Source organism: Ilyonectria robusta (assembly GCF_021365365.1).
Source record: "Ilyonectria robusta strain PMI_751 chromosome Unknown BGZ61scaffold_15, whole genome shotgun sequence".
Lineage (NCBI taxonomy): Eukaryota > Fungi > Ascomycota > Sordariomycetes > Hypocreales > Nectriaceae > Ilyonectria > Ilyonectria robusta.
The window spans coordinates 103,950-116,850 of NW_025764449.1; the positions used below are offsets into that span (position 1 = coordinate 103,950).

The 12,901-nt window shown below is 50.5% G+C and overlaps 4 protein-coding genes across 4 annotated transcripts; 3 read left to right on the forward strand and 1 right to left on the reverse strand.

Moving 5' to 3' along the window:
- Positions 1-119: 119 nt before the first annotated feature.
- On the forward strand, positions 120-1,052 carry BGZ61DRAFT_455336 (uncharacterized protein). Its single transcript, XM_046246367.1, has 3 exons — positions 120-405; positions 456-524; positions 586-1,052. The coding sequence occupies exons 1-3, from the start codon at positions 298-300 to the stop codon at positions 730-732; spliced, it is 324 nt and encodes a 107-aa protein (XP_046101761.1). The 5' UTR covers positions 120-297; the 3' UTR covers positions 733-1,052.
- Positions 794-5,253, reverse strand: BGZ61DRAFT_549460 (uncharacterized protein; the record flags this gene model as incomplete). The annotated part of the gene is made up of 11 exons (XM_046255434.1): positions 794-1,494; positions 1,562-1,657; positions 1,712-1,987; positions 2,066-2,614; positions 2,670-2,805; positions 2,858-2,964; positions 3,015-3,687; positions 3,812-3,863; positions 4,302-4,441; positions 4,532-4,714; positions 4,787-5,253. 11 exons carry the CDS (start codon positions 5,251-5,253, stop codon positions 1,267-1,269), a joined length of 2,907 nt encoding a protein of 968 aa, XP_046101762.1. The 3' UTR covers positions 794-1,266.
- A 1,410-nt stretch (positions 5,254-6,663) lies between these two features.
- On the forward strand, positions 6,664-8,586 carry BGZ61DRAFT_519533 (heterokaryon incompatibility protein-domain-containing protein; the record flags this gene model as incomplete). Its single annotated transcript, XM_046252405.1, has 2 exons — positions 6,664-6,826; positions 6,929-8,586. 2 exons carry the CDS (start codon positions 6,664-6,666, stop codon positions 8,584-8,586), a joined length of 1,821 nt encoding a protein of 606 aa, XP_046101763.1.
- A 1,273-nt stretch (positions 8,587-9,859) lies between these two features.
- BGZ61DRAFT_534537 (uncharacterized protein) lies at positions 9,860-12,805 on the forward strand (the record flags this gene model as incomplete). The annotated part of the gene is made up of 3 exons (XM_046254159.1): positions 9,860-10,011; positions 10,066-11,400; positions 12,595-12,805. 3 exons carry the CDS (start codon positions 9,860-9,862, stop codon positions 12,803-12,805), a joined length of 1,698 nt encoding a protein of 565 aa, XP_046101764.1.
- Between the last annotated feature and the right edge of the window lie 96 nt (positions 12,806-12,901).

Below are 12,901 nucleotides of genomic sequence, written 5' to 3' on the forward strand. Positions count from 1 at the left end.
ATTGCCTCTCTTTGTCGTTGGAATGCAATAGCTCAGGAGGTGGCTGGGGGAGGTGACACGTAATATGGATTTCCGAAAAAAGCTTGTGCTACAAAGCACTCGCGACTCTCGTCATTGAATATACACCGAGTTCCTGCGTGCTTTTGGAGATTGCCAATTGCCAGAGTGTCATTGCTAGATGGCGATGTAGCATTGAGGCATCACGAATTAGAGCCTCTAAGCGAAATTACGCCCCGCGTCGCGCTCACGACGTGACGCGACAATACTTCTAGCGAGAACACACCACCCCTTTTCAACATGCGGCACTCAACTCGGTCACGGGAATCAATCTGTGGCGACAATGCGGAAAACCATTGGGAGCTGTCTTCTTCAGCCTCAAGTGGGGCTCAATTGAGTCCCGACTACGTGAGTGATCAATCCACATGAACATTTGAGCTATCTTGACCATTCCCCAGAGACCATGCATTGGCGGCAGCGATTCTGAAGGACAAGACAATCCTTTAGCACCACCATTCCACGAATGTGTAGGCTTGATCCATGGGCTTGTTCTACTCCCTGATCCCAAATTAGCTGACGCAAACATAGGCACCGAAAAAGAAGCGGACCGTGTTCCTGTGGACTTGTTGTGTATGTCTATGCTCTGGAATGCGAGTATCGGCCGGGTCCTGTCCAGCTTGCGGGACCGCGCGCTGCTCGTATTGTCGAGTAGAGAAGACTGTCACGAGAGAGTAAGGAAGTTGGTTTTGGGTGGGAAAGCATTCGTAGCGCCAGTCTACCAAATGCTACATGTTGGATGGAGACCCTGTACTAGGAATCCTTCGACAGAGTGATATCCGGACATTAGCCAGAAGGGGGGTTAGACAACCATCTTCCGGCCGATCCGGATGACCGCAAGGAAGGACCATTACGATCATCATAATCAATTTGAACACTATTCCATTAATCAATTTGGCGGTAACGGATCCATCACTAGATGAATCTGCCGAACCCGCTTAAACAGACTTCACGTTGGAAGATAATGAGGAGTTAAAGCACACATCAACGTTGTATACACTTTATCAGGGCTATGCAAGGGACGTAGGCCTTGCAGTGGAATTGTGTTGCTAAATCTAGATCTTCTCTCCGCGTCTTCCTCCAAACGACAATCAACTGTAAACGTAAACAGGTGCATGAAAGACCCTGAAGGCGTCAATGACCCATTCTGCTTCGCTGCAATCACCTGCTCTAGGTCCGATTCCCACTTTTTGTCTAATAATGTCCTCATCCTCACAATGTGAGTAGGTTAGCTTTTTGTCGAGGTTTCGTGATGAAAGCATGTTCGCACCAGCGCCAGAACTGTATGCCGAAATGGATTAACAAGACAAATACCAGCACCGTTCCTATCAGAACTGTCGTTAAAGCAGCAAAAGTGATTTTTGTTGGTCCCAAGAAGTGTGGAATTGCATCGGCTTGCATGGATAAAATTCCACTGGAAATCGAGAGTGGTCCGTGGAACTAGAAAAATAAATTCAGTTACTAGCTCACCACCCAAATTTGCAAGACCCGGAACAGATGGACTGACAAGTAGCATGATAATAGCAATTATGGTGCCAAACCGAGTGACTCCGGCTTGGGTTTTAGAGCCCCGATTAGCTTCCTCTTTCATATAGAGAGCAACCTATGCCACCACATGTTAGCGCACTAGTCTACACTCTGATAGACTGGATCATACCCCTTTGGAGAAGTCATCGCAGGTCCTCCGTAGACACTTCAGTTTTAGTACGCATTTTTCCAGCTCTTGGAAAGACTCATCAACGGAGGACATCTCTCGGGCCACTGAATCTTTAGAAAATGAGCCATGAGGTTTGAATTGTTTCCACTCATGTATCAATGCTTCCAAGGGTTCTCTCAGTGTCCCTAATAAGCTCCTTGCATCTCGGATCCAGGCACAATGCTGTTCGGATGTAATGCTAGGAAAGGGCCGATGGTCGAGTTGAGATGATGAAATCTACCAGGTTTGTCAGCCTCAAGGGTGCGCAAGCCAGTTCATGGTGTCTAAGGTAGTTGCGGCGGGAATGTGACTTACGTATGTTTTGATTCTGTCTTGCGTGTTCTTCACAACGATCTTCCATTCGGCTTCTGCTACCTCTATCCTGGCTTTGAATGAAGCCCAGAAATAAATCCAGGGATCTTGGATAGGAATATTAGCGTCAAAATCTCCTCTGGTCAAAGGATCAGTATTGAGCAAGTCGTCCTCCGCATAGGTATCTTCCTCCTCGCTGTCGGCGTCACTGTGTGAATCATTGTCGGAATCCAGGTTGTTGAAGTAGTCACTGGCACTCTCTCGCTTTGCGTCATTGTCAAAATATGCATCCACAAGGGCATATGCAATATTTCGGCGAGAATCTATCGCTGAGATGAGTACAGATGTGTGAGCCCCACAGAGATAGTCGGTTGGAGAAGGGCAAGCTGATGCAGGGCTATCTTTCGGAAGAAATGTCAAGTCTATGACTTTTCGAAGTGGGTCACTGCGACCTCTTACTTTCGCGTCGTCTGGTTTCGATTCGGATGGTGTAGTTCTCCAAACAAAGTAAGGAATATCAAATGCGAACTCGTAAAAGGGAAATCGATTTGACTGTGATAGTGTAAGGGTCAAGGAAAAGTGAATAACGCAAACTGAGGGCACTTACAGCAACGCTACGAACACAAATGTGGCTTTCAAACGTCAAATGTCTGTAAATCATGCGATGTACCTTCAAAGCTTCATTCTTTGATGCCGTAGAAGCCAAGGCCATGGCTCCCCAAGGGTTCAGATCAGTAATAAATCTACCAAGAAGTAAGCTTCCATATGTCATATTGGGGAGGCAGTGTTTGTTACATGACACGACGGTCAGCATTCAGACGAGGAGCAGGCCGCACTGAGTCGCTATCAACGGCAGCGGTATTGTGATCCCGAGCACCGTCCAGATTACACAGCGGGAACCTCTGCACCGAATGTTAGTAATCTCACTGACTATTAAGGTCGAACTTTGTACCTTTTCCCTTAATTCCAAGTATAGCTGGCGCACCGACAAGGGTCCAGGCCGTCGTTGTTGATCCGAGCGGCGGCCTTCAGAGGTTCGATCGTCGAGATAAGTCTTTGTCAAGGGAATCTTGTCATAACCTAACTCTAGGTTATGCAGCGTTTGGTCACCGCAGAATGAGGAGACTTCCTCCACTACCCGGTTCATGTATTGCGATGCACGTTCGGTATCTTCCGTGAAGCGCTGCAACAGTGTCTGGCCTGTAAACTCACCACCTGTACGGTCGATCCATGACGTATTTTCGAATGCCAATATACGCTTGAGCTGTTCTTCTGGTAGGGTATTCCACACAGAATGCATGGAACGTCCATGCACCCCACGAATACTGTCGACATCTTGGGGTTGGTAGCCATCGCCACCTAGCCTCCCATTTTCGCACGGACTGGTCTGGTCTCTTCGTCGTGTGTTTCCTTTTCTGTCCCTCCTTCTACCTCTTCTTCTGTCTCTCCTTTTCCCTCTTCTTCTAGCGCGTCTCCTGGACCTGGAGGAACATGATGTCTCTCTATCTCGTATGACAGCCCTGTCGTGGATTCCGGATGAGTGGTTTGACATCTGTTCAAATGGACTCCAGTAGCAGAAGTATTCGGCAGTATCATTTTCGATTCGGCGCAGAGTAAACTTGGACCTAAAGATGCAAGTAGACCATGAGGTTGGACCGACTCTGTATCAAAGAATGTTGGACATGGGTTCGCTTCGGAATATTGCATAGCTGAGCAATCATCACGCCAGGGATACGAGCGAGAACGCACTTTGCACGGATGATTGGAGCGCCAGTTTTGCGGTTGCTTTCTGGGTCAAAGACTGGGGAGAAGGTGTGGAAAGACTCTTAATATAAGAAGAGAAAATATAAGAGAATGGCAAACAGCATTCTTGATCGGATGAGATGCGTCGAGGGCCGTGGGCAAGGCCAAACCCCGCTCTGGATTAATGGCCACAGAACTCGCCATCTCCCCGAGGCGGTTGCAGTGAAATACGTGCCCGAAGCAAATCGGCCGATGCGTTGGGCTCTTTGCACTGCCCCGGTCTCAGATAAAATGAAGCTGGTGACTGAGGTGCGGGGTACTGTGCCTATGAAAGGAGAGGATATTCAGGCAACCGGTCGCCTCCTTTGAGGCCCGTCCCGTGGTGGCTTTGTCGATGACACGCAGTTGCGGGCCTTGACAACGTGGCACCTATGATTTGCAGAGCGTCGCCATATATCATTCCGCTCTTCTCCGTGAAAACCCAAAAGGTACGTACATATGTAGTCCTCGTGATTCGAAACTGCAAAATCCGAGATGTGTGCAGAGTGCAGACTCTGTAGTAGCAGTGGGAAAGTTGGATGAGTAGCCATAGCCGAGTGGCGGAGCTCAGTGAAAGGTTCCACGACGTTAGCTGCTCTGCATCCAACATATCTACCAAAAGAAATCAACCTATCGCGTTGGATATATTCTTGTTTGATTCAGGGAAGACAAGTCCACGATGCTCACATGATAGCTTGCTGACACGAAAACAGCTGCACCCAGTGTCCCGTCACACCAAAAGTGCGGCTGAGGTGACACATTCGCCTAAAAGTTGGGCCACAGCCAGTATCAACCCGGGGCTGATTGATGCCCACACCACCATGCTCATTTCGGTGCTGGCATTGGAAAATTTCCTCGGTGTAGATGGACCTATCATGACGCACAGTATTCGCTCAGCTCAACTTCTGACCTTCCATTCTCAGTAGCATCAGCTTTACTCACGTCAGCAGAAAAGAAGACATCGCCTGAGAAAGAAGACGTGGAGAGTGACGAGAGACAAAGAGATGGAGAGAGAGGAGAGGGAGAAACGACCAAGACGAAAAGTCTAGCATATCCTCAGCTGGGCCATCACCCGCATCATAGACCAGCATGTTCAGCACAGGCGAGTGTAAAATGTTGTTCCGGGCGGCCTCGTCGCTGAGCATGCAAGAGCAGTCAATCGACCGAGCCGCGATGCGCGCAGCCCGGCGCAACAGTTGCTCGCCGCTCTGCTGCTCCCTCACCACATCCTTATTTCCATCGGGAGAGAACATGTACTCGTGTATCCGGTCAAACTGGCCTGTTGACTCGAGGTGCGTTTCCAGGGCTGACTTGATACGCCGCGGCATGATGGCGTGTCGCCCCATGACGTCGTTCATGTCGCCCAGCAGGCGTCGCAACGCGGGAGACAGGTGAGTCGGAGTGGCCATACCGAGAGAGTCGTAAACGAACCGATGGCCCTCGGATCCGTAAAGGGGGAACAGCTTCTAGGGCGACTGCGAGCACCGCGATCGCTTGCTGTCGCGGGTGCTCTGAGACGAGGCCAGGCTGGGAGCGCTGCCGAGGGGGACTATGTTAGTGCTGCCGCTGGCGTCTGACATTCGGGGTCATACTAAAGGCATTTTATATATATTTAAATTATCTTGATAGCTATTGCCATAATGCTGTTGACGCTATGCATCCAGCTGGATGGTTGTTTTACTTGGTCAGTTTTGAGTAGAGTTGTATGGTTGGAGGGGTGGCGGTTGATTACGTATTTGGCCTATCGAGCCAGCTGACACCAGTGATTCATTTATACATAATTCCTGCTAGTATATCCCCCTGGAAAGCATTCTGATAACAGCTACGGATAAAACAGACTGAGTATCTCTTCTACAAATCAGCCTACTAGTCTAAGTTTTCATTATCCTCTCCGAGCTAAGAGGGCCTGCCGCTCCTCCTAACAATCACTTTAAGATTAGCATTTTAGGACGAAATATTACACCATTGCCAATACTGAGGCAGCAGGACTACTACGTACCACTGTAAGCAATCTGGGGATTGCAAGGATAAAAATATCATGACGAATCTATGGACTAGTGTCAGCTATGGCAATAGATAGTATAGCAGAATCACCGTGCAGGTCAACTCTGGTGATGCTGTTTAGTAATACTTACCCCAATAACGAGATTGGCAGCAGGGATGTCCGGGAATAGTTCTCTGAGAAAATCCACGACGATGAACTTGTGCAAGCAGTACGTGGGAATGGTATCAAGTACTATGGCCGGGCGATTCTTATGATGGCGTAGGGTTTGGCCGCGGTTGCCGGTGGCCTCATGTTCTTCCGTCAGTCCAGTCATATGGAAAGAAGCTTGTGATGAATGTGGCAGTAAAAGGTTATGATTTTGTCTCGGTCGGCAAGAGAAAAAATGAGGTCCAAGTATTGTCCTACCTCGTCAGATTTGGAATTTCGAAATGGAATTTCAAAACTGGCCAATCCGCTGCTGCCACATCCCATGTGTGCGGCTGAGCATCACGTACCAGAATTGTTATTTAGGCAGCAACACCATCCTCATAATGTGATGTCAATTTATTCAATACAATCTTTTATGCTATGGGCAACATACTCCGCGGTAGCCGCGACTGAATAAGTAAATACAGCGATGCCGGCCTCTAACGAGCTTCGTCACCTTGAAAGTCCAAGCACTCTCGCCGACTCGTCCTGTCGTGTTTTCCAAAGCTTGCTAGCGAAGCCGATAACCACTGCACAACTACAGGGGCACCCGTGTGTGTCCGAAGTTCGTCGCTGCGGAGAGTCTGGATGTGTTTCCTGTAAGTTGATGTGGGATGGCATATCGTCCATGTTTCCCGGACTCGGCACGTGGGACGAAACGACGGCCTTTGGATTCGTTCTCCGCGAAAACGACGTAGAGTGGCTCAGAATTGGAATCGTACGGGATAGTGGGGACAATGTTCGTGGTGTTCCCCGAGAATGGGTTGACTTCCACTGGATCTCTGACGAGTGTAAGTTGTGTGTTTTCTGTGCTATATGTTGCCCCAGCCCCTGGGGGAGTTTCTCCCCATCCGCCGAACATACGGATGGGATTACTAACTGCCAAGTAATAGCTTGGGTTTCTCCACCGGTGGTGGATCAGGGCAGTTCACAATCCGAGCAGGTTCCTCGCATAGTTGGACAAGTCGACAGGGTACGGGACGCCACCAATGAGACTAACAAGAGTCAATTTGCGAGCCGACCATCACCAACGGTAATGATTAGCCAAATATGTTCGTGGATGTCTGTGTGCCAATCCAGTCACAGCACATGCCGGCTTCCTAAAGAACTGTCAAGTGTCCCCACGCGTCTTATCGAAACGGATCTGGGTGACGGCACTTTGGACGTTGCCTTACGGGAGAACATTGCCGCGCCCGAGCCATACATAGCTCTGAGCTACTGCTGGGGTCGCTCCCTTCCACTGCGAACCCTTCCTTGCAACTTGGAAAGCCACAAGACTCGAATTACTTGGAGTGCCTTGCCGGTCTTGTTTCGTGACGTGGTGTTAATTGCGCGGCTTCTACGGGTGCGGTACGTATGGATTGATGCGCTCTGCATCATCCAGAAGGATAGTAGTGATTGGACCACAGAAGGGGCAAGCATGGCAGCTTATTACGGAAACGCCTTGTTGACCGTTGCGGCCGACGCCTCAGTTGAGACGACTTGCACAAGTCTTCCACGATCTGTACGCCAGCCTACAGTGCTCGCCGTAGCAGATACATCGACAAAGGTCAAGGTTTCGAAAGTCCCGGTACATGTCAGCATGAAAAGCGTCCGGTTCGACAAGAACCCACCGTCATGCATGCCTCTGTTCTCCCGTGCATGGGCATTTCAAGAGCGACTGATGTCAGCGAGAATATTGCACCTTGGACCAGAAGAAATGGTTTGGGAGTGCTCTTCTCAGCTGTGGTGCGAATGTGGCATGCCGCCGGACATTTGGAACGGGAGGCCAGAACCGTCCATCGAGCCTTTCCGTGCTTCTCACCACAATGCGTTGGCCAGTGGTACAAATCTCGCAGCATACTGGCATGATCTTCTTGAGATGTATCTCATTCGCCATATGGCTTATAGCACGGATAAACTGAAGGCAATCATGGGGTTGGCGGAGCAGATCAACAACAGCCAAGATACAAAATCGCAGGCCCTGGGCAGCTACGTCCTAGGGCTATGGTCGTCAATCTTACAGCATTCTTTGCTATGGTCCAACCTTACTCGAGGTTGTTCTCGCAACGGAAAGTTTCCAAGCTGGTCTTGGGCCTCGATTGACGGAACTTGGCTGTACCAGCGGCCGCCGCGAGTATCTCAATTTGTCCCGAAAGCAACAATCATTAAGAGGCCACCAGAGTTGTGGGATGTGGATGAAAGGGTAACTTGCCGCTATGAGTTGGTTATATCTGGCCTCGCTGTTAATGCTGTCCTTGTCGCTTCCGATTCCTTCCCCGCTCAAGGCTTGGTCCAATGGACGCTGTGCACTGGATACTCATCTGACGGCGACATGGAACTCACGGTCGACCTCGACATTGAAACCCAACATTACGGAGAAGGGTGGGACCCGGCAGTGCTGTGTTTACAGCTAGGCGTTTCGGACATTTACTCAAAGAGGAGAGCCTGGGGTCTTGTGTTACGAGCGACAAAGGATAATGGTACAGTATTTGAACGAGTCGGCGTCATGACTGCTTCAGAAGAGTGGTATAACGTAGGCGCCCAGAAAAGGGACGTAGTGGTTTATTAAATGTTTACTATATCAATAGGCTAAGACCTCTTGGTGTGGGCATCGCGATGTTCACACCTAGTCGGCCATAGTGATATGTGACCATCTGTTCTCTTCCATTCACACAAGCCAGATGACCTGCTAGGCTATGGATAATGGACCCATATGTTGGTCGTATGTGTGCTCAGCTCAAGCACAGCCCAGCCTTTTTGTAGTTGATTGGCCTGGACGGGCCTTACTGGGTCATCTTTGCAGCCCAAGAGGGGGCAGTGTACCGCCAGCCCCCCAGAGCCTGATCTGGTTTCGCCTTGATAGCGAATGAAATCCAAGTTTTCGGCTGCTCAGTAGCATAGCCACGAAGGATCTTACTTCCAAATGAGGGGGCTGTGTTGTGCACTCAATCTGCATCCGGTATTCTTCGAGTATATAAACCCTTGGGTCATGCAACAACATTGGATTCCGAGAACTATGAACTTCTGAAAGCTGAGTGCTCCTATAGGGCGTCACCAAGTCCGCACCATGTTGGCAATTATTCACCCCGTTCTCTGCTGTCCGAGTCGAGTCAGCCAAGCCTTTTCCTGAAAAGCCATCATGGCGACTTGGCAACATTGCGACCAGATGCTGAGTCGCCTCCTCTCGTTCCCGCTCTCAGGAACACAGTGAGCGTCGTCCCCTTCCAGGAGCCTCTCCCTTCGTCCCTTCGTCCTTTACGCCCTTTACATCCTGCGTACACCCTGAGGCGTCGACCCGAGTCATCAAGACTCGCTCAATAGGAATCCACGCTATCAGCCAGCGCCCGAGAGTGGAGCATGTTTGCCTCGTTCCCCGTGCTACGTCCAATCGGATCCGGCGGTGTTGAGAAGGCGACTTCTTTTTAAGGCGTCCAAGGACCGAAATGCAGCTACGAAACACGTTAACTTGATCCCGTGCTTCATTTCTCCCTGAGCGAGTCCTGCGTCCTGCAGAAATGCAGGTTTAGTTCTCATGCAGGGAGAGATGGCGTCACACGGACTCAGATTCAGGGATTCGCGTCGTCGATGCAGTGAGGCCTTTGGTGAGATATTTTGAGCGAACACACTGCTCGAGGGGACGGCCAAGACAGCTGTTGAGCGAGGAGACGCTTGCTTATCACCCGCATAACCTCAAGCCACTGACAGCGATTTCTGATGCCATCCTGACTCGTCTTAAACAGACGGCCCCCGCAGGTTTCCCGCTGTGTGCATTCACAGCTACAGCTTCGTTACCACTGCTTCTGTCGTTATCTATAGTCTCGACCGAACAACTGTGATCAACTATGGCAGTTTCGCCTACGATTCACCACGGAACTGAGTTCCTCGAGGAATCGCTTTGGTATCCGTCAGACGAGACGAGCCCCTCAGTACAATCCTGTCGCGTGCAAACGCCTCAGCTTAGTGTTGAGACGACCATCCTCCAAAAGTGTTGCTCGTAAGTGTTCATCGGCGTCAGATTCGAACCAGTGTCTCACCACCACCGCCGCAGTATCGACAAGATCTGTCCCTTGATCGAAAATTCCGAAAAGGCAAAGGTCATCGCAGCTATGGCGCTGAACCTATTCGTCTTTGACGGCAAACTTCATCATAGCCGGAACAACTGGGCGTGTCCATTCGGACATTGCAAAAACACCTCTTCTGACGCCCGAACTTTGATGCGCCATGTTCTACACTGCCATCACTTCTCTAGCGACATGGTGTATTGCAATTGCTGCGACAAAGACGACTGTTTCACAGACCAGAGCCAGAACGACGGTTTCTGCAGCGCCGAAGACAAAACTACGCCCTGCCATGACAAGGGTTCGCCGATGAAGGCCAAGACCATGCGCAAGCTCACCAACATCACGGGCTTTTTCACGCGAAGTCGTCCAGCCTCAAGATGCTCCTCGCGGGGGCTTGACCCCGTGAGTCCAACTTCGACGACAGTTCGTCGACAAAGCGTCTTTTCGGTCATGGTTCCAACGCCTAGACCTTCCAGTGCACCTCGGAAGCTGCCTGTTGTCGGTTCTCCAGAGCCATCAGGTCGGCCAGCAGGTTCGCCCGTCGATCCGTGCCACGAGATGGATGCTGTTTCGTCAGCTTTATTTGAGGTCCCTGGAACCGGTGTCATCAGAGCCCAAGAGCTTCCGGCTTCAGAGAACCGTCGCGAAGCCGGCCCGAGCAGCAAGCGGTCAGACTCAGGGTTCTCGGAGCTCTCGGGACTCTCAACGGACGGCGTCACTGCTCCAATGTTTGCCGACATGGGAGCCATGACGGAATCGCCGACAGAAGACTTGTCCATGGATGCAAGAATTCCCAGCTGGGATGTACTCCAAGAAGCCAGTGCAGCTTCCTCTCAACAGGTTCCCCACGAGATGTCGACTGCTCACTTCTCGTTCCCTTCAGCAAGCACCCATCGGCCCGTCTCACAATATCGATCAGAACAAAGTCGCCAATCATATTGGACGTTTATGCAACAACCCCTTCGCCAACCGGGCGTACCGCTGTCTTCAGAAAGTGCCCAATATGGAATGTATGCCACCGATGACATCCCCACCAGTGACCACGCCAGCTTTGCGATGCTTAACCAGAACTCTGGCTTCAAACCAGTGGCCTCTCCTTTGAGTTGGGAACCCACAACTAGTCAATATCGACAAGGTTCAGGCGACTCTGGGTTCTCTAATGGCTCTCACGACATGGTTGGACCAGGGGATCCTGACTCTTCATCCAAGCCTGGTCATGGTCGACAGTCCATATCACACGGCGCTGTACCGAGTATTATGGTAGCTGGAAAAACTCCAGACTTCTGCTCCCCGCTGGTGGAAATGGATGGTCTTCGCTGCCCGTATTGCAGTTATCGTCCCAAGGGGAAACGGCTTGGAAGGAGGGCTAACCTTAATAAACACATCAAGAACCAGCATGAGTCCGACAAGATTTCCTGTCCTGGCTGTAATAAAGAGTTCAGTCGGAAGGACAACCTCGCAACGCACCAAACAAACGCTTGCAAGAGGCGGCTCTTTGGGATGGAATTTCCGTCAGCGAGGCGATATGCGGGGTTGGAAACGGGAGGCGACTGGGTAGATGGAAGGAATCTCCATACAGCCAAGAGGGTGCGACAAGACTCTGGAGGTCTCTGGTGAGTCATATATCGTAATAAGACCTGAGGCGATAAATTTATAATAAGTTCATATAATATGTTACAAACACTTGTCATTTAATCCCTGAATGCATGGTTTTATGGTTGTCGAATGCAAAAGAAAGCCTCTCGACCACGCCAAACGTTTTGATGAAGACGACTCATCGAGACGGCTCGATCCTGATACCGGTACTAGAATGCGGGGAGTGCTGGAGACCCGGTATAATGAGGCTCAAGTCCATCGCCCCATCATGGATCATCCCCAACAAAAAAGTCCAAGTTAAAAATAGAACTATTGCTCTGGCGGGAGGTGGGGGTGTTTGTATGACGTCAAATGAGGCGGCCAGGAACAGTTCGCATTCAGGACCAGGGACCAGGGTCTCTGGTCTATCAGTGGACAATATTCCCTGACTCTTCTGCAGTCTTGGAGATATCTCAGGGCATGTCCCTTGCGAAGCCCTTTGTTTGCTCTGCATTCTTGGCCTCAAGCCACGTAGGGCTAGCCGAATGCGCTGAAAACGGTTTGGATAACACCTCTCACATTTTACGAAATCCTGCGAATGCTTACGCCTGACATGGCTTCATCTGTTCCTACATCAGGACGTAAGGGGAAGAACGCCTGCTTAAGGAACCACGGGGAGATGCAGGTGGGATTTCTCGCCTACAGCTTCAGGCACCGCCGCAGGTGGCTAGATTGCCTCTACTTGGAGTGATATAAAGGCGAAAGTTAGAAGTTCGTTTGGACAGCTACTGTTTCCTCACGGTCAATTCTTAATAGACAATCACCTTTCTTTCGCATCAGTTCTTCTACTGCTTTGGCTCCGACATGCCTTCTTCAAAGTGCGCTGAACAGTCCTCTACTAGTCCAGGATTTAATGGCGGCTTCTAACATTGACTGTCTAGTGAAGTGAACACTCAAACCTCGTCCGCATCGGCGGCTCGCACCCCTACCAACGAACATCTCGACCAACTTCCACGGACATCCAACCTCGACAATTATCTTCAGCACCAGGCCAACTTTGAGAAGGTGGTAATTGGCCTGCCTACCGCGCCGAAGGACATGGACAGGTACTGCACAGTATGGCAGACGGGATTCGACGCCTCCAAGAAATAATGGCGTTCTTTTGGATGGGTTTACGTCCACATGTGGCGGCATTTTGCAACTCGCGATAGGGACTGGCATCGGTTTTGGGTCCACTAATGGGATTAT